Here is a 27,883-nt window from a genome sequence, read left to right as displayed (position 1 = left end):
CTTTCGGAGTTCCCAGCATCCACTAGGACGTCAGAGAAAATAAGATTTTACTCACCGGTAAATCTATTTCTCGTAGTACGTAGTGGATGCTGGGCGCCCATGCCAAGTGCGGATTGTCTGCAATACTTGTACATAGTTATTGTTAACTAAAGGGTTATTGTTGAGCCATCTGTTGAGAGGCTCAGTTGTTTTCATACTGTAAACTGGGTATAGTATCACGAGTTATACGGTGTGATTGGTGTGACTGGTATGAGTCTTACCCGGGATTTATAAATCCTTCCTTATTGTGTACGCTCGTCCGGGCACAGTGTCCTAACTGAGGATTGGAGGAGGGTCATAGTGGGAGGAGCCAGTGCACACCAGGTGACCTAAAGCTTTCTTTAGTTGTGCCCAGTCTCCTGCGGAGCCGCTATTCCCCATGGTACTTTCGGAGTTCCCAGCATCCACTACGGACTACGAGAAATAGATTTACCGGTGAGTAAAATCTTATTTGGTCAAGGTCTTGGCTAATCGTAACATTTAGGGCCGGATGTAATGCCATCCCTGTTGGCCAGAGGTGCGGGTTGCCCGTCACACTTGGACATTTTTTAATGCGCCAGTTATTTACAATACATAGGGGGTCATTCCAACCCGATCGCTCGCTGCAGTTTATCGCAGAGATTGGGTAGGAACTGCGTCATTGCCTGATTGACAGGCAGAGGCGGTCGCAGGGCGGGAGGGGGCAGCACGACGGTGTTTGGCCATCCTTATGGGGGTGCAGTCCGGCAAACGAAGGTGTGGCCAGACCGTGGGGGGGGGGGGGGTGGTGGTGGCCGTGCGACATCACACACAGCCGCTGCGACGATCAACTCCTGGCCAGCCGCAGGAGCAGCGCTGGCCGGGAGTTACTCCACAAGTACATAAGCATGGCCGCTGTGCGATGCTTCTGTACTTGTGCTGTGGGCGGACTGTATCCCTCTCCTATAACTATAACTCCCTCTCCTTACACTCAGACCTATATCATGGGTTCACTCTTGTGTGACTTTTCTGATGTTTAGTAAGTTCTGAATTGCATGTAAAGCATTTCCCGCATTCAGAGCAAGAATACGGTCTCTCTCCGGTGTGACGTCTCTGATGTATAACAAGTTCTGCATTACTTTTAAACCCTTTCCCACATTCCGAGCAAGAATACGGTCTCTCATCTGTGTGACTTCTCTGATGTATAACAAGTTCTGATTTATATCTAAAACCTCTCTCACATTCAGAGCAGGAATATGGGTATGCTCCTGTGTGAATCATCTGATGTCTAACAAGTAGTGCATTTACTTCAAACCCTTTCCCACATTCTGAGTAAGAAAACGGTATCTCACCTGTATGAAATCTCTGATGCCTAACAAGCTCTGGAAAACTTCTATACCCTTCCCCACATTCTGAGCAAGAATATGGTCTCTCTCCGGTGTGACGCCTCTGATGTACAACAAGTTGTGAATTACGTGTAAAGCATTTCCCACATTCAGAGCAAGAATACGGTCTCTCTCCGGTGTGAAGACTCTGATGTCTAACAAGATGTGGAAGACGTGTAAAACATTTCCCACACTCAGAGCAGGAATATGGTCTCTGCCCCGTGTGACTTTTCTGATGTCGAGCAAGATCTGATTTCCGTGTAAAAGATTTCCCACAAGCAGAGCAGGAAAATGGTTTCTCTCCAGTATGCATTCTCTGATGTCTAACAAGTTCTGAATTACTTATACACACTGTCTCACATTCCGAGCAAGAATATAGTCTCTCACCTGTGTGACTTCTCTGATGTCTAACAAGTAGTGATTTAATTGGAAAACATTTCTCGCATTCCAAGCAAGAATAAGGTCTCTCACCTGTGTGACGTCTCTGATGTCGAAAAAGTTCTGATTTCACTGTAAAACATTTCTCACATTCAGAGCAGGAATATGGCCTCTCACCTGTGTGACTTCTCTGATGTATAACAAGTTCTGATTTCACTGTAAAACATTTCTCACATTCAGAGCAGGAATATGGCCTCTCACCTGTGTGACTTCTCTGATGTATAACAAGTTTTGATTTACCTGTAAAACATTTCCCACATTCCGAGCAAGAAAACGGTCTCTTAGCTGTATGAATTCTCTGATGTCGAGAAAGTTCTGATTTCACTGTAAAACATTTCTCACATTCAGAGCAGGAATATGGCCTCTCACCTGTGTGACTTCTCTGATGTATAACAAGTTCTGATTTAGATCTAAAACATTTCTTACATTCAGAGCAGGAATATGGGGATGCTCCTGTATGAATCATCTGATGTCTAACAAGATGTGAATTTACTTTAAAACATTTCCCACATTCTGAGCAAGAATAAGGTCTCTCACCTGTGTGACTTCTCTGATGTATAACAAGTTCTGATTTACATCTAAAACATTTCTTACATTCAGAGCAGGAATATGGGGATGCTCCTGTATGAATCATCTGATGTCTAACAAGATGTGAATTTACTTTAAAACATTTCCCACATTCTGAGCAAGAAAACAGTTTTTCATCTGTATGAATCATCTGATGTACAAGAAGTTCTGAATTACTTCTAAACCCTTTCCCACATTCTGAGCAGGAATATGGTGGCTCTCCTGTGTGACTCCTCTGATGTATAACAAGGTCTGAATTAAGAGTAAAACATTTTTCACATCCAGAGCAAGACGCATTTGTAATGCAGTTGCTTTTTAGATGAGTAGATATTTTCTGTGTATGATCTGCGGCTGTATACATGTCAGTATGTGTGAGGTCTCCATCACATGAGACTGATTCCTCCTTTATATCAGTAGATGGATCTTTAGAGGAGTCTGTGGGTAAAAATATAGGAGGTTAGTCATTCAATGTAATTGTCCAATTCACTCCATGTGCTAACCAGCCCTTTCCTGGTGTACAGCCATACATCTGAATCTGTGAGGCCTGAGACACTCATCGAAATGTGCACCAGCCCTACGGTAGGTGCAAATTCTTCATCTGAGCAGGGTTGGCTGGTTTAAACCAAATGTTTTTTTTGTTTGTTTTTTTAAACACATTCTATTTTTTTTATCATGCTGTGACCACAGGCACGGTGCCGTGACTTCTTAAAAAAAGCCTATTACCTGTATAATGGAATCCCCCTGGTATTATTCCACATTCTTGTTGCTTGAATCTTCATTTGAGTGAGCTGAACCAATGCAGTAAATTCACACACAACAGAGAAATAGGTAAGATGGGAGGGTGAACCAGATCAGAGAGGTACTAAATCTTCCTAGCATCAGCTAAGACTCCACAAACTCCTCCCCAACAATCCTAAAGTACAGGAGAAAACCATAACTAATATTCTCATTTTCACTTATCTCGGAGTGTAATTTGTATATGTTTTAATATATTTAGTCTACCTACATATATTCAGATGAAATAGGAATAATAAGCAGTAAAAACTAAGAATTTACTCACCGGTAATTCTATTTCTCGCAGTCCGTAGTGGATGCTGGGTACTCCGTAAGGACCATGGGGGGTATAGACGGGCTCCGCAGGAGACTGGGCACTCTTAAAAGAAAGATTAGGTACTATATCTGGTGTGCACTGGCTCCTCCCTCTATGCCCCTCCTCCAGACCTCAGTTAGGGAAACTGTGCCCGGAAGAGCTGACATTACTAGGAAAGGATTTGGAATCCAGGGTAAGACTCATACCAGCCACACCGTACAATTCGTGATAACTATACCCAGTTAACAGTATGAAAGAAGAATGAGCCTCATTAACAGATGGCTCAAAACAATAACCCTTTTGTTAAGCAATAACTATATACATGTATTGCAGAGAGTCCGCACTTGGGACGGGCTCCCAGCATCCACTACGGACTACGAGAAATAGAATTACCGGTGAGTAAATTCTTATTTTCTCTGACGTCCTAGTGGATGCTGGGTACTCCGTAAGGACCATGGGGATTATACCAAAGCTCCCAAACGGGCGGGAGAGTGCGGATGACTCTGCAGCACCGAATGAGCAAACTCAAGGTCCTCCTCAGCCAGGGTATCAAACTTGTAGAATTTTGCAAAAGTGTTTGAACCCGACCAAGTAGCAGCTCGGCAAAGATGTAAAGCCGAGACCCCTCGGGCAGCCGCCCAAGAAGAGCCCACCTTCCTCGTGAACTGGGCTTTTACGGATTTAGGATGCGGCAGGCCAGCCGCAGAATGAGCAAGCTGAATCGTGTTACAGATCCAGCGAGCAATAATCTGCTTTGAAGCAGGAGCACCCTGCTTGTTGGGTGCATGCAGGATAAATAGCGAGTCAGTTTTCCTGACTCCAGCCGTCCTGGAAACATAGATTTTCAGAGCCCAGACTACGTCCAGCAACTTGGAATCCTCCAAGTCTCGATTAGCCGCAGGCACCACAATAGGTTGGTTCAAATGAAACGCTGATACCACCTTATGAAGGAATTGAGGACGAGTCCTCAATTCTGCCCTGTCCATATGGAAAATCAGATATGGGCTTTTATACGACAAAGCCGCCAATTCTGACACCTGCCTGGCCGAAGCCAAGGCCAACAGCATGACCACCTTCCACGCGAGATATTTTAACTCCACGGTCTTAAGTGGCTCAAACCAATGTGATTTTAGGAAATCCAACACCACGTTGAGATCCCAAGGTGCCACCAGAGGCACAAAAGGGGGCTGAATATGCAGCACTCCCTTAACAAACGTCTGAACTTCAGGCAGTGAAGCCAGTTCTTTTTGAAAGAAAATAGATAGGGCCGAAATCTGGACTTTAATGGATCACAATTTTTGGCCCATAGTCACTCCTGACTGTAGGAAGTGCAGAAATCGACCCAGATGAAATTCCTCTGTTGGTGCCTTTCTGGCCTCACACCAAGCAACATATTTTCGCCATATGCGGTGATAATGTTTTGCTGTCACGTCCTTCCTAGCTTTTATCAGTGTAGGAAAGACTTCCTCTGGAATGCCCTTTTCCCTTAGGATCCGGCGTTCAACCGCCATGCCGTCAAACGCAGGCGTGGTAAGTCTTGGAACAGACAGGGTCCCTGCTGCAGCAGGTCCTGTCGGAGCGGCAGAGGCCATGGGTCCTCTGAGATCATTTCTTGAAGTTCCGGGTACCAAGTTCTTCTTGGCCAGTCCGGAACGATGAGTATAGTCCTTACTCCTCTCTTTCTTATTATCCTCAGTACCTTGGGTATGAGAGGAAGAGGAGGGAACACATAAACCGACTGGTACACCCAAGGTATCACTAAAGCGTCCACAGCTATCGCCTGAGGGTCCCCTTGACCTGGCACAATATCTTTTTAGCTTTTTGTTGAGGCGGGATGCCATCATGTCCACATGTGGTCGTTCCCAACGGTTTACAATCAGCTTGAAGACTTCTGGATGAAGTCCCCACTCTCCCGGGTGGAGGTCGTGTCTGCTGAGGAAGGCTTCCTAGTTATCTACTCCCCGAATGAACACTGCTGACCGTGCTAGCACGTGATTCTTCGCCCATCGAAGAATCCTTGTGGCTTCTGCCATTGCCATCCTGCTTCTGTGCCGCCCTATCGATTTACATGGGCGACTGCCGTGATGTTGTCTGACTGAATCAGCACCGGTTGGTTTTGAAGCAGGGATTCTGCTTGACTCAGGGCATTGTAAATGGCCCTTAGCTCCAGAATATTTATGTGTAGGGAAGTTTCCTGACTCAACCATTGTCCTTGGAAGTTTCTTCCCTGAGTGACTGCCCCCCAACCTCGGAGGCTTGCATCCGTGGTCACCAGGACCCAGTCCTGTATGCCGAATCTGCGGCCTTCGAGAAGATGAGCAATCTGCAGCCACCACAGCAGAGACACCCTGGCCCTCGGGGACAGGGTGATCAACCGATGCATTTGAAGATGCGATCCGGACCACTTGTCCAATAGATCCCACTGGAAGATCCTTGCATGGAACCTGCCGAAGGGAATCGCTTCGTAAGAAGCTACCATCTTTCCCAGGATTCGCGTGCAGTGATGCACCGACACCTGTTTTGGTTTCAGGAGGTCCCTGACCAGAGATGATAATTCCTGGGCCTTCTCCTCCGGGAGAAACACCTTCTTCTGTTCTGTGTCTAGAATCATACCCAGGAACAGCAGACGCGTCGCAGGAATCAGCTGTGACTTTGGGATATTCAGAATCCAGCCGTGCTGATGCAGCACTTCCTGAGATAGTGCTACGCTGATTAGCAACTGCTCTTTGGACCTCGCCTTTATCAGGAGATCGTCCAAGTACGGGATAATTATAACTCCCTTCTTTCGAAGGAGTATCATCATTTCGACCATTACCTTGGTAAATACCCTCGGTGCCGTGGACAGACCAAACGGCAACGTCTGGAATTGGTAATGACAGTCCTGTAGCACAAACCTTAGGTACTCCTAGTGAGGTGGGTAAATGGGAACATGTAGGTATGCATCCTTGATGTCCAATGACACTATAAAATCCCCCTCTTCCAGGCTTGCAATAACCGCCCTGAGCGATTCCATCTTGAACTTGAACTTCCTTATATAAGTGTTCAAGGATTTTAAATTTAGGATGGGTCTCACGAACTGTCTGGTTTCGGTACCACAAACAATGTGGAATAGTAACCCCGCCCCTGTTGAAGGGGGGTACCTTGATTATCACCTGCTGGAGGTACAGCTTGTGAATAGCTGCCAGTACTACCTTCCTTTCTTTGGGAGCAGCCGGTAAGGCTGATTTGAGGTAACGGCGAGGGGGAGTGGCCTCGAACTCCAGCTTGTATCCCTGAGATACCACTTGCAGAACCCAGAGATCCACCTGTGAGAGAACCTACTGGTCGCTGAAGTTCCGGAGACGCGCCCCCACCGCACCTGGCTCCGCCTGTGGAGCCCCAGCGTCATGCGGAGGACTTAGAGGAAGCGGGGGAGGATATTTGTTCCTGGGAACTGGCTGTCTGGTGCAGCTTTTTCCATTTTCCCTTGCCTCTGGGCAGAAAGGAAGCGCCTCTGACCCGCTTGCCTTTTTGGGGCCGAAAGGACTGTACCTGATAATACGGTGCTTTCTTAGGCTGTGAGGAAACCCGAGGTAAAAATGTCGACTTCCCAGCTGTTGTTGTGGAATACGAGGTCAGAGAGACCATCCCCAAACAATTCCTCACCCTTATAAAGGCAAAACCTCCATGTGCCTTTTAGAATCAGCATCACCTGTCCACTGCCGAGTCCATAATACTCTTCTGGCAGAAATGGACATTGCATTAATTCTAGATGCCAGCCGGCAAATATCCCTCTGTGCATCTCTCATATATAAGACTACGTCTTTAATATGCTCTATGGTTAGCAAAATAGTATCCCTGTCTAGGGTATCAATATTATCTGACAGGGTATCGGACCAAGCTGCTGCAGCACTACACATCCATGCTGAAGCAATTGCAGGTCTCAGCATAGTACCTGAGTGTGTATATACAGACTTCAGGATAGCCTCCTGCTTTCTATCAGCAGGCTCCTTTAAGGCGGCCGTATCCTGAGACGGCAGTGCCACCTTTTTTGACAAGCGTGTGAGCGCCTTATTCACCCTAGGGGTTGTCTCCCAACGCAACCTGTCCTCTGGCGGGAAAGGGTACGCCATCAGTAACTTTTTAGAAATCACTAGTTTCTTATCGGGGGAACCCAACGCTTCTTCACACGCTTCATTCAACTGATGGGGGAAAAACCACTAGTTGCTTTTCCTCCCCAAACAGAATACCCTTTTTAGTGGTACTTGGGTTAATGTCAGAAATGTGCAACACATTTTTCATTGCCGTAATCATGCAACGGATGGCCCTTGTGGATTGTACATTAGTCTGATCCTCGTCGACACTGGAGTCAGACTCCGTGTCGACATCTGTGTCTGCCATCTGAGGTAGCGGGCGTTTTTGAGCCCCTGATGGCCTCTGAGACGCCTGGGCAGGCACGGGCTGAGAAGCCGGCTGTCCCACAGCTATTATGTCATCGAACCTTTTATGCAAGGAGTTGACACTGTCGTTTAATACCTTCCACATATCCACCCACTCTGGTGTTGGCCCCGCAGGGGGTGACATCACACTTATCGGCACCTGCTCCGCCTCCACATAAGTTTCCTCATCAAACATGTCGACACAGCCGTACCGACACACCGCACACACACAGGGAATGCTCTGACTGAGGACAGGACCCCACCAAGTCCTTTGGGGAGACAGAGAGAGACTATGCCAGCACACACCACAGCGCTATATAATGCAGGGATGCACACTATACAGAGTGATTTTTCCCCTATAGCAGCTTATATACACAGTTATGCGCCTAAATTTGTGCGCCCCCCTCTCTCTTTTACCCTAGAAGTCTGGAACTGCAGGGGAGAGCCTGGGGAGCGTCCTTCCAGCGGAGCTGTGAAGAGAAAATGGCGCTGGTGTGCTGAGGAAGACAGCCCCGCCCCTTTCTCGGCAGACTTCTCCCGCTTTTTTATATGCGTTATGGTGGGGGATTATGCACATATACAGTATATTGGCTGTATTATGTGCTATTTAGCCATGTAAGGTACTCTAATTGCTGCCCGCTAGCTGCAAGCAGGTAGGTTTGCTTCTCTCCCCTCAGTCCCTCGTAGCAGTGAGTCTGTTGCCAGCAGATCTCACTGAAAATAAAAAACCTAACAAATACTTTCTTTCTAGGAAGCTCAGGAGAGCCCCTAGAGTGCATCCAGCTCTGGCCGGGCACAGATACTAACTGAGGTCTGGAGGAGGGGCATAGAGGGAGGAGCCAGTGCACACCAGATATAGTACCTAATCTTTCTTTTAAGAGTGCCCAGTCTCCTGCGGAGCCCGTCTATACCCCCCATGGTCCTTACGGAGTACCCAGCATCCACTAGGACGTCAGAGAAAATGGTTTTATTGAAAGATGTAACATTAACCCTTTCAGTGGTAACTTTTTTGAATTTTGTCACGCCTCCCAAGATTGTTTTTTATATTTTTTACCTGTTGCCAGGGGTTTCATTTGCATTGCCAGGGGTTTTACACACTAGGTGTCATACTCTTTGACAGGGTTTTCATGCACTAAGGGGGTCATTCCGAGTTGATCGTAGCTGTGCTAAATTTAGCACAGCTACGATCATATTCGCAGACATGCGGGAGGACGCCCAGCACAGGGCTAGTCCGCCCCGCATGTCTATCTGCCCTTCACCAGTCAAGTAAAAAAGCATTGCACAGCGGCGATGATTTTGTACTTGTTGAGTAACTTCCGGCCAGCGCAGCTCCTGCGGCTGCCCGGGAGTTGCCCGTCGCATCGGCTGCATGTGACGTCACGAAGCCGCTGCGGCCCGCCCCCCGAATGGTCTGGCCACGCCCCCACATGGTCCAGCCACGCCCCCATAATGGCCCCGCCCACCCACTACCTGTCAATCAGGCAGAGGTGATCGATAGGGAACGACGGCCTTTGCCCATTCGGCATGCTGCGGCGCCGGCGCATGCGCAGTTACGAACCGATCGCTGCGATAAACTGCAGCAAGCAATCGGGTCGGAATGACCCCCCTAAGATCCATGCTCGTTGGCAAGGGGAAAGCTAGTTGCCGAGGGGATGCTCGTTGCAAAGGAATGCGTACACACTAGGCTGTTTTATAATTCCGATGCGTTGGATCATGTCGTGCAGTGTATGCCTTAATGCAAAAAAAGAAAAAGAAAAACTACTTTCAAGTAAAAAAGAATATAGGATTCTCATACGTCCTAGAAGATGCTGGGGTCCAATTTAGTACCATGGGGTGTAGACTGGTCCCTTGGGAGCCATGGGCACTTTAAGAGTTTAAATAGTGTGGGCTGGCTCCTCCCTCTATGCTCACTCCCGCAGCACTGCCGCCACCCCCTAACAGAGCCAGAAGATACGGTGGTGAGTAGGATGCCAACGCCCCGGTAAGCGAGGAGCCGGTAAGAATGGCGGCATTAGGGTGGGAGCGCAGCACTGATGCTGCGCTCTGGAAGGCTCAGAGGTACGTGTGCGGTGCTGTGAGGGGCGTCCTGGGCCAGCGCAATACCCTAAAAACTGGTCACAGAAAGCTACAGGGGCTTGTACTACTGTTAGCTGCAGTTTCACCTCAAGCCAGTATAATACCATAAGTGTGGGAAGGCGCGCCATTACAGTGGGCGGGGCTTGTCCTCAGAGAGGATCCAGCACTCACCAGCGCCATTTTCTCCCTGCAGATCACACACAGAGACACTGACAGGGAGCGCTGCCCTCCACATAACTCCAGCTATCCTGTGCGGTACCAGGGGTTATAGAAGGGAGGGAGCGTGTTTTGTTAACTGTTTGAAGTTACTCCAGTCAGCGCCAGGCATTTATCATATAACTGCCTACTGGGGCGCTGTGTGTGCTGGCTCCTCATACTCTGTGTCTCTCTGAAATACTCTGTGGGGAAACGGTCTCTACATTTATTTGTGTGTGTGTCCTGTGCTGCAGAGTATTTCTCTTCTCCAGAGGAGTCTATTCCATGTACTCAGGAATGCAATATACTGTCTCAGCCTTCTGAAGCCGAACCACCGGAATTAGATTCTCTGGATAGAAGGGACATTGAAATGTTTTTACGTCACATACAGGATTCTGTAGTTTTCATGGTGGAGGCCATGAAGGACCTGGGTCATCTGAATGCAAGGACGTCTTCCATGGCTGTCTCGGCACGCAGGGGTCTCTGGCTACGCCAATGGTCTGGGGATGAGGAATCCAAGAAAAGCGTGGAGAACCTACCCTTCACAGGTCAGGCTCTGTTTGGGGAGGCATTGGATGCGTGGATTTCCACGGCAACCACAGGTAAGTCAACCTTTCTTCCCTCAGCCACCCCACCGACGAGAATCTTTTCTTACGTCTACAATGCAGTCCTTTCGGACTGCAAAAGGTTAAAAAGGCCAAGTTCCACTTTCTTCAGAGGTGGTCGAGGGAAATCCAGAAAACCTGCATCAACAGGTTCCCAGGAACAGAAGCCTGGTTATGCTTCCTCAAAATCGTCAGCATGACGGTGGATCTCCCAGCCTGGAGATCGGGCAGATGGGAGCATGACTGAGAAATTTCAGTCACGTCTGGGCGTCATCAGGACTGGACCCCTGGGTGCAAGATATTGTGTCCCAGGGGTACAGACTGGAGTTTCAAGAACTCCCACCTCACAGATTCTTCAAATCAGGCGTACCAGCTTTGCTGACAGAAAGGACTATCCTACAGGAAGCCATTCAAAAATTGGAAAAGGCAAATGTCATTGTTCCAGGTCCACATCATCTGAAAAAATAAGATTTTAAACCTACCGATAAATATTTTTCTCCTAGTTCGTAGAGGATGCTGGGGACTCTGTAAGGACCATGGGGTATAGATGGGCTCCACAGAAGACATGGGCACTTTAAGACCTTTTAATGGTTGTGAGCTGGCTCCTCCCTCTATGCCCCTCCTCCAGACCTCAGTTATAGGAACTGTGCCCAGAGGAGATGGACATTTTGAGGAAAGGATTTTGTTAATTAAGGGTGAGATACGTACCAGCTCACACCACAACACACCGTACAACCTGGGATATAACTAAACCAGTAAACAGTATGAACAAATAAGATCAGCAACAGGTTGATCTGAACTGCAACACAACCCTTGTGTAGACTTATCAATAACTATGTACAAGTACTGCAGATTTATTCCGCACTGGGACGGGCGCCCAGCATCCTCTACGGACTAGGAGAAAAAGATTTACTGATAGGTTTAAAATCTTATTTTCTCTTACGTCCTAGAGGATGCTGGGCACTCCGTAAGGACCATGGGGTTTATACCAAAGCTCCAGACCGGGCGGGAGAGTGCGAATGACTCTGCAGCACCGATTGAGCAAAAAAAGAGAGGTCCTCATCAGCCAGGGTATCAAACTTATAGAATTTAGCAAAAGTGTTTGAACCCGACCAAGTAGCTGCTCGGCAAAGCGGTTATGCCGAGACGCCTCTGGCAGCCGCCCAAGAAGAGCCCACCTTCCTAGTGGAATGGGCCTTTACCGATTTTGGTAATGACAATCCAGCCGTAGAAGGGGCCTGCTGAATTGTGTTAAAGATCCAGCGTGCGATAGTCTGCTTGGAAGCAGGAGCACCAACCTTGTTGGCTGCATATAGGATACACAGAGCCTCCGTTTTCCTAATACGAGACGTTCTGGCTACATAGATTTTTAAAGCCATGACTACATCAAGGTACTTGGAATCCTCCACCGGCACTACAATAGGTTGGTTCATGTGAAACGACGAAACCACCTTAGGTAGAAATTGTGGACGAGTTCTCAATTCTGCTCTATCCACATGGAAAATCAGATAGGGGCTCTTGTAAGACAAGGCCGCCAATTCTGACAGCCTCCCTGCAGATGCCAAGGCCAATAACATGACCACTTTCCAAGCGAGAAATTTTAACTCAACAGTTTGAAGTGGTTCAAACCAATGTGATTTAAGGAACTGTAACACCACGTTAAGGTCCCACGGTGCCACTGGGGGCACAAAAGGAGGTTGGATGTGCAGTACTCCTTTCACAAAAGTCTGCACTTCTAGAAGAGAGGACAGTTCCTTCTGAAAAAATATTGATAAGGCCGAAATATGCACCTTAATGGAGCCTAACTTTAGGCCCATATCCAGCCCCGCCTGTAGAAAATGGAGAAAACGACCCAGCTGAAAACCTCCGTAGGAGCATTCTTGGATTCACACCAAGACACATAATTCCTCCAGATACGGTGATAATGTTTCACCGTTACCTCCTTCCTAGCTTTAAGCAGAGTAGGGATGACCTCTCCTGGAATACCTTTCCTAGCTAGGATTTGGTGTTCAACCGCCATGCTGTCAAACGTAACCGCGGTAAGTCTTGGAACACACACAGCCCCTGTTGTAACAGGTCCTCTCTTAGAGGAAGAGGCCAAGGATCTTCTGTGAGCATTACCTGAAGATCTGGAAACCAGGCCCTTCGAGGCCAGTCTGGAACAATGAGTATCGTTTGAACTCTTGTTCTTCTTATGATCCTCAATATCTTTGGGATGAGTGGAAGTGGAGGGAACACATAGACCGACTGATAAACCCACGGTGTCACTAGTGCGTCTACTGCTATTGCTTGAGGGTCCCTCGACCTGGAACAATACGTCCGAAGCTTTTTGTTGAGGCGTGACGCCATCATGTCTATTCGAGGGAGTCCCCAACCGTTTGTCACTTCTGCAAAGACCTCTTGATGAAGCCCCCACTCTCCTGGATGGAGATCGTGTCTGCTGAGGAAGTCTGCTTCCCAGTTGTCCACTCCCGGGATGAAAACAGCTGACAGAGCGCTTACATGATTTTCTGCCCAGCGAAGAATCCTGGTGGCCTCCGCCATCGCTGCTCTGCTTCTTGTTCCGCACTGGCGGTTTACATGTGCCACGGCTGTGATGTTATCTGACTGGATCAGTACAGGTAGGTTGCGAAGAAGATGCTCCGCCTGTCTCAGGCCGTTGTATATGGCCCTCAATTCCAGCAAATTTATGTGCAGACAAGCCTCCTGGCTTGACCATATTCCCTGAAAATGTTTTCCTTGTGTGACCGCTCCCCAGCCTCGGATGCTCACATCCGTGGTCACCAGAACCCAATCCTGGATTCCGAACCTGCGACCCTCTAGGAAGTGAGCACTGTGGAGCCACCACAGGAGATATCCTGGCCCTGGGGGACAGGCTTATCATCCGATGCATTTGGAGATGGGACCCTGACCATTTGTCCAGTAGGTCCCACTGAAATGTTCTTGCATGGAACCTGCCAAACGGAATGGCCTCGTAGGCCGCCACCATCTTTCCCGACACTCGAGTGCATTGATGAATCGACACTCTTTTTGGTTTCAGCAGATCCCTGACCATGTTCTGGAGTTCCAGAGCTTTTTCCATTGGGTCCAGAATCATGCCCAAAAACGACATTCGAGTTGTCGGCATCAACTGCGACTTTGGCAAATTTAATAGCCAGCCATGTTGTTGTAGTACCCTCAGAGAGAGTGCCACGCTTTTCAGTAACTGGTCTCTTGATCTCGCCTTTATCAGGAGATTGTCCAAGTACGGGATAATTGTGACACCTTGCTTGCGCAGGAGCACCATCATTTCCGCCATTACCTTGGTGAAAATCCTCGGGGCCATGGAAAGCCCAACCGGCAACGTTTGAAATTGGTAATGACAATCCTGCACAGCGACTCTCAGGAACGCCTGATGAGGAGGATATATGGGGACATGAAGGTATGCTTCCTTTTATGTCTAGTGACAGAATAAAATCCCCCCCGTCCAGACTGGAAATCACTGCCCGGAGAGATTCCATCTTGAATTTGAATCTTTTCAAATACAGGTTTAGGGATTTTAGGTTCAGAATTGGTCTGACCGAGCCGTCTGGCTTCGGGACCACAAATAGAGTTGAATAAAACCCCTTTCCCTGTTGCAACAGGGGAACCGTGATAATCACTTGCTGTTGACACAGCTTTTGTATCGCAGCTGAAACTATTTCTCTCCCTGGGAGAGAAGCTGGTAAGGCAGATTTGAAAAATCGGTGTGGAGGCACGTCTTTGAACTCCAGTCTGTATCCTTGGGTTACAATTTCTAGCACCCAAGGATCCAAGAGTTCGAATGAATCCAGACCTGGCTGAAGACGTGCCCCCACCGGTGCGGACTCCCGCAGCGGAGCCCCAGCGTCATGCAGTGGATTTGGTAGAGGCCGGAGAGGACTTCTGCTCCTGGGAACTAGCCGCAGCTGGGTGTTATTTTCCCTCTACCCTTGCCTCTGGCGATGAAGGATGATCCATTTATGAGACCGAAAGGACTGCATCTGGTATGGAGGCATTTTCTTTTGCCGTGGGGGAACAAAAGGCAAAAAGAAGACTTACCCGCGGTAGCTGTGGAAACCAGGTCCGCGAGGCCGTCCCCAAACAAAAGTTCACCCATGTACGGCAAGGCCTCCATAAGTCTCTTGGAGTCAGCATCACTAGTCCATTGACAGGTCCACAACGCCCTCCTAGCTGAAATTGCCATGGCATTGGCCCTTGATCCCAAGAGGCCAATATCTCTCGCAGCCTCCCTTAGGTATAACGCTGCGTCCTTGATGTGACCCAATGTCAACAATACACCCTCCCTGTCGAGGGTGTCCATGACAGATGACAAGTTATCTGCCCATCCTGCAATCGCACTACTCACCAATTCCGACGCTACCGCCGGTCTGAGCAGGGTTCCCGTAGTTGCATAAAATAGATTTCAAGGTAGTTTCCTGCCTGCGATCCGCAAGATCCTTTAGTGTCGCCGTGTTTGGAGACGGTAGAGCCACCTTTTTGGATAAACGCGTCAAAGCCTTATCTACCGTGGGTGACGATTCCCACCGTAACCTGCCCTGTGAGAGGAAAGGATACGCCATAACAATTCTCTTAGGAATCTGCAGTCTTTTGTCTGGAGTTTCCCAAGCTTTTTCAAATAGAGCGTTCAGCTCATGGGATGGGGGAAATGTTACCTCAGGTTTCTTCTCCTTAAACATACAGACCCGTGTGTCAGTCACAGAAAGGTCCTCTGTGATATGTAATACATCTTTTATTGCAATAATCATGTACTGAATACTCTTGGCCACCCTTGGGTGTAACCGAGCGTCATCATAGTCGACACTGGAGTCAGAATCCGTGTCGGTATCAGTGTCTACTATCTGGGTAAAGGGACGTTTCTAGGACCCTGATGGGTTCTCTGACATTAATATCCATGGATTGTCTCCATGCTTGGTTCTGGGACTCAGATTTGTCCAACCTTTTATGTAATAAAGCCACACTTGCATTCAAAACATTCCACATGTCTACCCAATCAGCAGTCGGCGGTGCCGACGGAGCTACTATTACATTCTGCTCCGCATCCTTTCTGGAAGAGCCTTCCGCCTCAGACATGTCGACACACACGTATTGACACCCCCACACACACTGGGATATAGGGGACAGACCCACAGTAAGGTCCTTTAGAGAGAGACAGAGAGGGAGTTTGCCAGCTCACACCCAGCGCCACTGCAGTCTGAAATATTAATAATGTCCCAGACCTGTAAGCGCTTTTTGTATCACACTATCACCAAATTAATGTGCCCCCCCCCCCCCTCCCTGATTTGCACCCTGTTACTTGTATACAGCGGTGAAGGGAGTCCGGGAGCAGCGTCTCTGCAGCAAGCTGTGGAGAAAATGGATCTGGTTAGAGCTGAGGGACTAAGCTCCGCCTCCCTCGATGGCACGCTTCGGTCCCGCTAATTTTTATACTGGCGGGGGTCTGTATATACTGCCCATGCAGTACCTATGCGTGCCAGTGAACGTTTATGAGGTAATTATTGCTGCCCAGGGCGCCCTCCCTGCACCCTTGCTGTGCCTCGTGTGTGTGTGTGTGTGTGTGTGTGTGTGTGTGTGTGTGTGTGTGTGTGTGTGAGCAATGGCGCGCTGCGCGGTACCTCACGAAGATCTGAAGTCTTCTGCTGCCTTTGAAGTCTTCTTGCTTCTCATACTCACCCGGCTTCTATCTTCCGGCTCTGTGAGGAGGACGGCGGCGCGGTTCTGAAACGAACAGCTAGGCGTACCAAGTGCTGCGACCCTCTGGAGCTAATGGTGTCCAGTAGCCTAAGAAGCAGAGCCTATCAGTAAAGTAGGTCTGCTTCTCTCTCTCCTCAGTCCCACGAAGCAGGGAGCCTGTTGCCAGCAGTGCTCTCTGAAAATAAAAAACCTAACAAAGTCTTTTTCCAGAGAAACTCAGTAGAGCTCCCCTAGTGTGCGACCAGTCTCCTCTGGGTACAGAATCTAACCGAGGTCTGGAGGAGGGGCATAGAGGGAGGAGCCAGTTCACACCCATTAAAAGGTCTTAAAGTGCCCATGTCTCCTGCGGAGCCCGTCTATACCCCATGGTCCTTACGGAGTCCCCAGCATCCTCTAGGACATAAGAGAAACATGGGTTACTACTCAAACCTATTTGTGGTACTGAAACCGGATGGTTCGGCGACACCAATATTGAACCTAAAATCTTTAAACCCCTATTTGGAGGGAATTCAAGTTCAAAATGGAGTCTCTGAGAGCGGTCATCTCAAGTCAGGAGGAAGTGGAATTCCTGGTATCCCTAGATATAAAGGATGCATAACTTCACATTCCGATTTGGCCGCCACACCAGGCTTATCTCAGATTTGCTCTGTTACTATCAGTTACAGGCACTGCCATTTGGCCTCCCCACGGCACAGAGAGTGTTCACCAAAGTAATGGCAGAAATTATGCTACTCCTCCGCAAGCAGAGAGTGAACATAATTCCATATCTGGACGATCTACTGATAAAAGCATCTTCCAGGGAGAAAATGTTACAGAACATTGCTCTCACAACTCGAGTACTCCGGGATCATGGCTGGATCCTGAATCTTCCAAAGTCACATTTGGAGCAGACAAGGAGATTGTCTTTTCTAGGGATCATCCTCGACACGGAAGTGCAGGTGTTTCTACCGGTGGAGAAAGCGTTGGTGATACAATCAATGGTCCGGGATGTCTTGAAGCCAACCTGGGTATCGGTTCATCAGTGCATTCGCCTTCTGGGGAAGATGGTTGCCTCTTACGAGGCTCTACAGTACGGAAGATTTCATGCACGGTCCTTCCAACTGGATCTCCTGGACAAATGGTCGGGGTCTCTACTTCACATGCACCAGAGGATACGTCTGTCTCCGAAAGCCAGACTCTCGCTCCTCTGGTGGCTGCAAACCTCTCACCTACTAGAGGGCCGCACGTTCGGGATTCAGAATTGGATTCTTCTAACCACGGATGCAAGTCTCAGAGGTTGGGGAGCAGTCGCCCAAGGGGAAACCTTCCAGGGAAGGTGGTCAAGTCTGGAAACCATTCTTCCAATAAACATTCTGGAACTACCGCCTGTAGAAGACCGTTGTACATGGCCCTTAGTTCCAGAATGCACATCTTCTGCAAGATCGTGCCATTCAGGTTCAGTCGGACAACGTCACAGCGGTGTCCTACATAAAACAGGCAGGGCGGAACGAAGAGCAGAGCTGCAATGTCAGAGGTAACAAGAATCATCCTCTGGGAGGAAAGACACGCAGCGGCGCTGTCAGCAATCTTCATTCCAGGAGTGGACAACTGGGAAGCGGACTTCCTCAGCAGACACGATCTATATCCGGGGGAGTGGGGCCTACACCCAGAGGTGTTTGCAGAGGTGACAAGTCTTTGGGGCTTACCTCAAATAGACATGATGGCCACACGCCTCAACAAGAAGCTTCGGCTGTACTGTTCCAGGTCGAGGGATCCACAGGCAGTGGCAGTGCACGCCCTGGTAACTCCGTGGGTGTTCAAGTCAGTGTACGTATTCCCTCCACTCCTGCTCATCCCAAGGATTCTCAAACTAATCAAAAAGAACAAGAGTTCAGGCGATCCTCATTGCTCCGGGCTGGGCAAGAAGGGCTTGGTACGCGGATCTTCTGGAGTTACTACTGGAAGATCCGAGTCCTCTTTGAGAGGACCTTCTGCAACAGGGGCCGTTCGCTTATCAAGACTTACAACGGCTATGTTTGACAGCATGGAGGTTGAACACCAGATCTTAGCTCGGAAGGGCATTCCGAACAAGGTTATTCCTACCCTGATACGGGCTAGGAAGAGAGTAACGTCAAGACCTTACCATAGGATTTGGAAAAAGTATGTGTCTTGGTGTGAATCCAAGAAGTTTCCTACGATGGAATTTCAACGTGGGCGGTTTCTCCTCTCCCTGCAAGCAGGAATGGATGTGGGCCTGCGCTCCATAAAAGTCCAGATTTCGGCCTTGTCCATTTTCTTCCAGAATATCAATTGGCTGCCCTTCCTGAGGTTCAGACTTTCTTGAAAGGGGTTCTGCACATCCAACCTCCCTTTGTGCCGCCTACGGAACCTTGGGATATTAACGTGGTGCTGCAGTTCCTGCAATCGGATTGGTTCGAACCTTTACAGGAGGCTGAAGTCAAGTTTCTTACTTGGAAGGCTGTCACACTGTTGGCATTGGCATCTGCTAGACGTGTGTCAGAATTGGGGTCATTGTCCTGCAAGAGCCCCTACTTGATTTTCCATGAAGATAGAGCTGACCTCAGGACGCATCAGCAGTTTCTACCAAAGGTTGTGTCGGCTATTCATATCAACCAACCTATTGTGGTGCCAGTGGCTACTGACTCCTCAATTACCTCAAAGTCCTTGGATGTTGTGAGGGCTTTGAAGATTCATGTGAAGAGAACTTCTCGTCACAGAAAGTCAGATTGTCTGTTTGTCCTTTATGATCCCAACAAGATTGTGTGTCCTGCTTCTAAGCAGATGATTTCTCGCTGGATCAGGTTCACTATCCAGCATGCTTATTCTACGGCAGGATTGCCGCGTCCAAAATCGGATAAGGCCCACTCTACTCATAAAGTGGGTTCTGCCTGGGTGGCTGCCCGGGGTGTCTCTGCTTTACAACTTTGCCGAGCAGCTATTTGGTCTGGGTCGAACACGTTTGCAAAGTTTTACAAGTTCGATACTTTGGCCTCTGAGGACCTTAAGTTTGGTCAATCTGTTCTGCAGGAGCCTCCGCGCTCTCCCTCCCGTACTGGGAGCTTTGGTATATCCCCATGTTACTAATGTGGACCACAGCATCCTCTAGGACATATGAGAAAATAGGATTTTAATAACCCACCGGTAAATCCATTTCTCGTAGTCCGTAGAGGATGCTGGGCGCTCTCCCAGCGCTTCATTTTCCTGCAGTTGTTACTTGGTTCAGTACTGCCTTGTTACTTGGTTAAGTAATGTTGTTCAGCGGTTGTTGACTTGTTTCAAGCTAGTTAGCTTGGTTGTCTGTTATGTGTGAGCTGGTGTGAATCTCACCACTATCTGTGTATTTCCTTCTCTCGAAGTATGTCGCCTCGGGCACTATTTCTAGACTGGGTCTGGTAGGAGGGGCATAGAGGGAGGAGCCAGCCCAGACTATTAAACTCTTAAAGTGCCCATGGCTCCCAAAGGACCTGTCTATACCCCATGTTACTAATGTGGACCCCAGCATCCTCTACGGACTACGCAAAAAGGATTTACCGGTAGGTAATTAAAATCCTATTTTTTTCCCAACCCCGCATCTATGATTTACTATGTAATCAGTGGAACATCTCTGTACGCAACCACCTTTAGCAACACACCCATAAAATGCTACCTGTACGTGCATCTTTTTATTCACGCCCCACCCCGTGTTACAGTTCACATTTTCCAGACCACCTAGCAGGTGCACAGGTGTATTCATTACTCACACATCTTAAAAGATCCACAGGTGGAGCTAGTTACATCACTTGTGATTCTGTGAGGAGACCTGGAAAGCGTTAACTGTTGGTAACTCTCTAGGACTGGAGTTGGCTACCCCTGCTCTATATCCTACTGGTAATGGTTGGATAACTACATTATTTTATTTTATAATTGTCTAACTCCTAAACCAGGTTATTGCCTTAACCCACTAATTGTTGTGTGCTTACTATAGTGGTGCTCCAAAGTTTGTGAACCCTTCAGAATTTTCTACATTTCTGCTGAAATTTGGACTAAAACTACCTCAGATTTTCAGTCCTAAAACTAGATAAAGAGAACCAAATCAAATGAAACAAAGAAATGAGACGTGCTCATTTTTATATTGAGGAATGATCCAATATCACATATCTATAAGGGGCATAAGTATGTGAACCTTTGCTTTCAGTATTTGCTTTCAATAACTACATCTGTTTCCAGTAATTGTTGATTAGTCCTGATCATCAGCTTGGAGGAATTATACCCCATTCCTCTGCAAAACAGCTTTACCTCTGTTATGTTGCTCGCTTCAGGTCATTCCACATCATTTCGATTGGATTAAGGTCAGGACCTTGACTTGGCCAATCCAAAACTTTACATTTATTCTTCTTTAACCCTTCATTGGTCAAATGACTTGTGTACTTGCTGTATGACCCACGTTCTCCTGAGATACAGCTCATGGACCTTTAGAATATTCTGGTATAATTCAAAATTCATTGTCACATCAATGATGGCAAGTGATCCTGGGTCAGATGCAGCAAAACAGGCCCAAACCATGATACCACCAGCACCACCGTGTTTATGAGGTGTTTATGCTGGAATGCAGTGTTCTCCTATCTCCAAACATAACACTTCTCATTTAAGCCAAAGAGCTCTATTGTGGAATCATCTGTCCACAAAACATTGTTCCAATAGCCTTCTGGATTGTGCAGGTGATCTTTAACAAACTGCAGATGGGCAGCAATGTTTCTTTTTGGAGAGCAGCTGATTTCTGTTTGCAATCCTGCCATGCACACAGAATTGTTGTTAAGTGGTCTCATTAACATTAGCTAATGTGAGAAAGGCCTTCAGTTGCTTAGCGGTTACCATGGGTTCCTTTGTGACCTTGTAAACTTTTAGACGCCTTGCTCTTGGCGTAATCTTTGTTGGTCGACCACTCTTGGGGAGGGTAATAATGGTCTGGAATTTCCTCCATTTGTATTCAATCTGACTGTTGATTGGTGGAGTCCAAACTCTTTAGAGATGGATTTGTAACCTTTTCCAGCCTGATGAGCATCAACAACTCTTCTTCTGAGGTCCTCAGAAATCTCCTTTGTTCATGGCATGATAGACTTCCTCACAAACGTGTTGTGAACAACCGACTGATAGATCCCTGTTCTTTTAAAAAGACAGGTTGTCCACGCACACCTGATTGTCATCCCATAAATTGGAAATACCTTACTCTAATTTCACTTTCAAAATATCTGCTAAGCCTAAAGGTTCACATACTTTTGCCACTCACAGATACGTGATATTGGATAATTTTCCTCAAAAAAAAAAAAATATAAAAAAATGAGCACGTCTATTTTTTTTGTCTCATGTGTGTGATTTGGTTCTTTATCTTCTTTTAGGACTTGTGTGAAAATCTGAGGTCGTTTTAGGCCAAATTTCAGCAGAAATATAGAAAATGCTGAAGGGTTCACAAACTTTCAAGAACCACTGTATGTCTTCTATCTGTATGTCGGACATATCAACTAAACACATTTTGGAAACAAAAGAAAAAAAAACACGTTATCCTTACATTATAATACATATAATTTATAGTAGTCCATGGACTTAAACTCTTGCAGTGCTGGTGGTACTGGGAATTTCCTCTCCCGGACCCCGTGTTCTGCAATCCACACACATTGCCACTGGTGCAGCCCTGTAGCTTCTATGCCGGATTTTACACCGTACAGCACTGAGGGACTCAGCAGCCGGAATCAATGTGGGGCTGTGGTGAAACATATAAATACGTTTTTCTTAATTAATTTTACATTTTAGTTATTTATACATGACGCCTAGCGCCGACACTGCCCATAATGGCACCACCCCAGAGGGCGTACCATTCTGAGACCATGCCCACCATCATGGCTACGTGGAACAGGGTCCCAGCCACAGTAAGAAAGTATTAGAAGCCAAGGAGCATGTAGGTTCCAGCTAGATCTGTGGATAAGAAGCCTCCACTCTCCTGAAACTAAGGGGTTATATTTACTGAAGTGCGGGTTTTAGATTCTAATTGTCTACTAGAAGGTGCTAGATAAATAAGGAGAATGTGATTGGTCGCTATGGAAAACATGCCAACTTCTACAGACCCACACATTAGTAAAATATACCCCTTAGCATTACCAAACATACTCCTAAGCATGATCACTTTTCTGGACAGTAAGACAATGGGATTAATGTATCAAGAAGTAAAAAATAGGATTTCAATTATCTACCGGTAAATCCTTTTCTCGTAGTCCATAAGGGATATTGGGGAGACTTAATACGATGGGGTATAGACGCACTTTATATTTCTTCACTAGGTGTGCTGGCTCCTCCCTTCTATGCCTCCTCCTACAGGCAGTTATAGGTAAAATAGTGCCTGAAGGAGAAAGGACATATACGAGAGAAGGAAACATGATAACAAAGAGTGGTAAGATTTATATACCAGCACACCACGACCATATAACAACCGGCAATAACAACATCTGAACAGGTAACCACATAACGAGAACCTGCAGAAAAGTCAACGCACTGAGGCAGGCGTCCAATATCCCTTATGGACTACGAGAAAAGGATTTACTGGTAGGTAATTCAAATCCTATTTTCTCTAGCATCCATAAGGGATATTGGGGAATCTAGTACGATGGGAACGTACCAGAATGGGCAGGAACGTGTGGAGACTGCTTCAGCACCGCCTGCCCAAACTGGGTATACTCTTTGGCCAGGGCATCAAACTTGTAGAACTTAACAAATGTTTTCTTCCCCGACCAGGTAGCTGCTCAGCACAGTTGCAAGGCTGAGACTACACTTAGGTACAGGTAAAGCTGCCGACACATGGGCCTGTTGGATAGTAAGCCTAATCCAACGAGCAATGGACTGCTTCGAAGCAGGACAACCCTTTTTCTGGGCATCCTAGAGCACGAACAAAGGATCCGTCTTTCTGATCCGAGCCGTTCGCTTGCTATAGATCTTCAAAGCTCGTCCATCATCTAAAGCCTCCAGAGGAGGAGAAGAGTCAGAATTTGAAGGAACCACAATAGGTTGATTCGGTGAAACGCGGAGACAACCATCGGCAGGAACTGCTGTCCTGTACAGAGCTCCACTCTGTCCTCGTAAAAGTCCAAGTAGGGACTCTTACACGATAAGGCCCCCAATTCTGAGACACTTTGAGCAGAAGCCAGAGCCAATAACATCGCAGTCTTCCACGTGAGGTACTTGTCTTCAACCGTCATCAGAGGTTCAAACCAGGAGGACTGTAGAAATTCCAACACTACATTCAAATCCCAGGGTGCCGTAGGCGGCACAAAAGGAGGTTGGATGTGGGAGTACCCCTTGCAAGAAGGTCTGAACTTCTGACAACATTGTCAATTTCTTCTGGAAGAAAATGAAGAGATCCGAAGTCTGCACCTTAAATGGAACCCAGGCATAAGCCCTTATCCACACCAGCCTGCAGGAAACATAAGAAAAGTCCCAAGTGGAACTCTGCAGGTGGATATGTGTGTTTCTCGCACCAAGAGACATATCTCTTCAAGATATGATGATAATGTTTTGACGTCACAGGTTTCCTGGCCTGAACCATGGTAGCAATAACCTTTTTGGAAAGGCCCTAGTATGTTCCGCTCAACCTCCCTGCCGTCAATTGAAGACGTCGTAAGTCCGGGTAGATGAACGGTCCCTGTTGAAGAAGATCTCTTCTTAGTGGGAGAGGCCAAGGGTCTTCGACGGACATGTCCAGAAGATTTACGTACCACGCCCTCTGAGCCCAAACAGAAGTGCCTGGACTCCTTAATTCCCGATTCGCTTTAGCACCCTTGGGAGCAACGGAATCGGGGGAACCAGGTAGACCAGCCGGTAAGGCCAAGGTGACGTCAGTGCATCCACTGTCCTCGCCTGAGGGTTCCTTGTTCGTGAGCAATACCAGTGAAGCTTCTTGTTGAGTCGAGAAGCCATCATGTCTATTTGCGGGCAGCCCCACCGGTTGATGACCTGATGGAACACCTGCTGGTGAAGTCCTCACTCCCCCAGGTGGAGATCGTGACGACTTAAGAAATCCGCTTCCCAGTTTACCACACCCGGAATGAAGATTGCCGACATTGCTCTTGCATTTCTATCTTCCCAGGGGAGTATGTTTGACACTTCTCGCATGCAGGCTCTGCTTTTTGTCCCTCCTTGCTGATTGATGTACGCCACGGCTGTGGCATTGGCCGACTGTACTTAGATCGCGTGATCCCTGAGCAGAGGAGAGGCCTTAAGCAGAGCTTTCTAGATCAACGGAAGTTCCAGAAAGTTGCGGCTTTTCATGGGCTGACCACCTTCCCTTTAACTGCGCCCCTTGGGTGACAGCTCCCCATCCACTTAGACTAGCATCTGTCGTAAGGAGGATCCAATCTTGGATCCCAAAACTCCGGCCCTCCAGTAGATTGGAGGACTGCAAGCCACCACAAGAGGGAAATCCTGGCCTGATGTGACAGCCGAATCATCCGGTGCATCTGTAGATGTGATCCGGACCACTTGCTCAGGAGATCCAACTGAAATGTTCTGGCACGGAACCTCCCATATTGGATCGCCTCGTATGAGGCGACCATCTTTCCCAACAATCTTATGCAAAGATGGATGAACACTCGAGTAGGTCAGAGCACCATGCAGACCATCTCCTGAAGTGTTCTCGCCTTGTCCCCTGGTACCTTCTAGGCCACAGTATCCAGCAACATCCCCAGGAACAGGAGCCTTTGAGTTGGCTCCAGGTGGGACTTCTGTAAGTTGAGGATCCACCCATGGTGTGACAGAAGGTGGATAGTGCGGTCGATATGGAGCAATAAAAGCTCCCTATATCTTGCTTTTACCAGAAGATCGTGAAGGTAAGGGACAACATTGACCCCCTGGACCATTATCTCCGCCATCACCTTTACGATTAACCTCGGAGCTGTGGACAGGTCGAAGGGCAGGGCCTGGAACTGGTAGTGATCGTCCAGCAGGGCAAACCTCAGGTACGGTTGTGAGGTGGTCAAATCGGAATATGAAGGTAAGCATCCTTGATGTCCAAGGAGACCATGAATTCCTGTTCCTCCAGGCCCGCAATCACTGCTCGCAAGGATTCCATTTTGAACTTGAAAACCTTCAGGTAAGGATTCAAGAACTTCAGATTCAAAATGGGCCTTACCAAACCATCCTGTTTTGGTACCACAAACAGGTTGGAGTAATAACCCTTGCCTCGTTGTGGTATTGGTACTGGAACAATGACGTAGGACTGGACCAACTTTTGGATGGCCTGTTGCAACATAACCTGCATAGCCATCAAAGCTGATAAGCTTGATTTGAAAAATCGTTGGGGAGGAGCACCGTCGAACTCCAGCTTGTAGCCCTAAGAAATGAGATCTCTGACCCAGGTATACTGGCAGGAAGCCTACCAGACGCGGCTGAAGTGACGCAGTCGAGCTCCCACCTCGAGATCCCCTCGGGGTGGGTGGGCACCGTCATGCTGAGGTCTTAGTGGAAGCAGAACTGGTGGTCTGTTCCTGAGAGCTGGTGCTTGCAGGTTTTCTTGACTTACATCTGGTGCCTCTATTCGTATTTGAGGCACCTCTGGCCTTAGAACGAAATCTGTAAGACCGAAATGACTGCATAGACAGCCCCGTGCAGGAGCGTCTCGCCGGCGGGGCCACAGAGGGGAGAACGTGGATTTCCCAGCCGTATCTTTGGAAATCCACGCATCCAACTCAACCCCAAAGAGCCATTCCCACCGAAAAGAGGAGGGAATTCACACTGCGTTTTGATTCTGCATCCGCAATCCAATGACGCAACCACAAAGCCCTGCACGCCGACATTGCCATGGCAGAAGTACTAGCATTAATATTTCCCATCTCCTTGAGCGAGTTACACAGGACGCGTGTAGTGTCCTGAATGTGCTTGTGGAGAGTCACCATAGTGACCGGCACATAGCTCTGGAGAGGCCCTCCTGAATCTGAGTAACCCACATATGAATGACATGGGTCATCCAGCTATGACCGGCCTCTGTGATACACCTGCTGCCACGTAAATAGATTTTAGCGTAGTCTGTATTTTCCGGTTCCCAGGACCCTCTCCCACAGCCCCTTCACTGATTTGTGAAGATTGGCTGCATTGTTCACAAAGAAACAGAATCAGATGACAATAGAGAGAATCTGGTGTGGCATACACGGCATAGTTTGTGTTTACCCAAGATTCACAGTAAGCACAGTAGAGGGGAGGAGCCAGCACACCCAGTGAAGAAATTTAAAGTGCATTGGCTCTTTTGGACCCCGTCTATACCCCATCGTACTAGATTCCCCAATATCCCTTATGGATGCTAGAGAAAGAGTGGAGATGTGGACCACGAGAAAAGTTGCCCCTAGCAACCAATCAGCTTTGAGGTAGCATTTATATAGCATCACATATATATGTATAACATACATTAGTGCTGGTATACGACTTGTCTCAGACGCAAATCAGAAAAGTATTTCATATACAGATATTATTACTCTTATTGCAAAGGGAGGACAATATGTAATGTCAGGAGGTTCTTGGAATATGTGACACCACATCTCTTTCCACTATTCAGAGAATGAATGGCTACAATGTTTCAAAGGTCAGAAAGATGTTACACCTAGTGTTGTATACCAAACACCAGAGAGTGTGGGGAGGAGACTGGTCAGATCTCTGGGCTGGTAACACACAGTGACATGATGTGAGGAGGAGAGCAGGAGTATAATAGGTTCTGATGGCTCCTGATGTATGAGATACACCAGAGAGTGTGGGGAGGAGACTGGTCAGATCTCTGGGCTGGTAACACACAGTGACATGATGTGAGGTGGAGAGCAGGAGTATAATAGGGGCTGATGGCTCCCGACTCCAATGGGCAGATACTTTGCCCTTATTAGTCTGTACTAACAGTAGATGGTGGAGAATAACAGATTGCTGTAGTGACTGAACAAGGAGAATATGTGATTATTACTCACCTGTGCTGATATCTGTAGGGATTTCCTCCTCCTTACACTGCTGATCACCCATCACATGCGTCTGCTCATCTACTTTTATATCTTCTACTTTAACATCAATAAGATCTTCACCCTAAATAACATAAAAATATCAGTGTTCAATATTCAAACACCTTCAGTACAGATCCTTAAGTGTATATTCATCTGTATTTCAGTATTGTGTGAGACCCTACCCGTCTCTCCTGTGGGACACTGTGATTCTCCTCTGCATGGTCCTGGGAATAAAGAGGACCTGGGGTATTCCTGTTACTGGACCCATCTGTAGGAGACACACAGTGACTGAGTACATTGTATATATGTGATTATCAGATGATGTGTATCTAGGTGGTCCCATAGCTGCTCTCTCCATTACACTACACGACAGTCTCCTCTTACCCAGTGATGTGAGGGGCCGGTG

General features: G+C 47.7%; 1 protein-coding gene across 1 annotated transcript; it reads right to left on the bottom strand.

The window, feature by feature from the left end:
- Nucleotides 1-984: 984 nt before the first annotated feature.
- On the bottom strand, nucleotides 985-27,555 carry LOC134983614 (zinc finger protein OZF-like). The gene is made up of 3 exons (XM_063949291.1): nucleotides 27,448-27,555; nucleotides 2,358-2,822; nucleotides 985-1,853 (listed from the first exon to the last, which is right to left on the bottom strand). The coding sequence occupies exons 1-3, from the start codon at nucleotides 27,497-27,499 to the stop codon at nucleotides 1,000-1,002; spliced, it is 1,371 nt and encodes a 456-aa protein (XP_063805361.1). The 5' UTR covers nucleotides 27,500-27,555; the 3' UTR covers nucleotides 985-999.
- Nucleotides 27,556-27,883: the final 328 nt, after the last annotated feature.

The sequence above is a fragment of the Pseudophryne corroboree genome (genome assembly GCF_028390025.1).
Source record: "Pseudophryne corroboree isolate aPseCor3 chromosome 3 unlocalized genomic scaffold, aPseCor3.hap2 SUPER_3_unloc_2, whole genome shotgun sequence".
NCBI classification, from domain to species: domain Eukaryota; kingdom Metazoa; phylum Chordata; class Amphibia; order Anura; family Myobatrachidae; genus Pseudophryne; species Pseudophryne corroboree.
The sequence above is the reverse complement of the archived record's forward strand: the minus strand, read 5'-3'. Positions and strand labels throughout refer to the sequence as shown.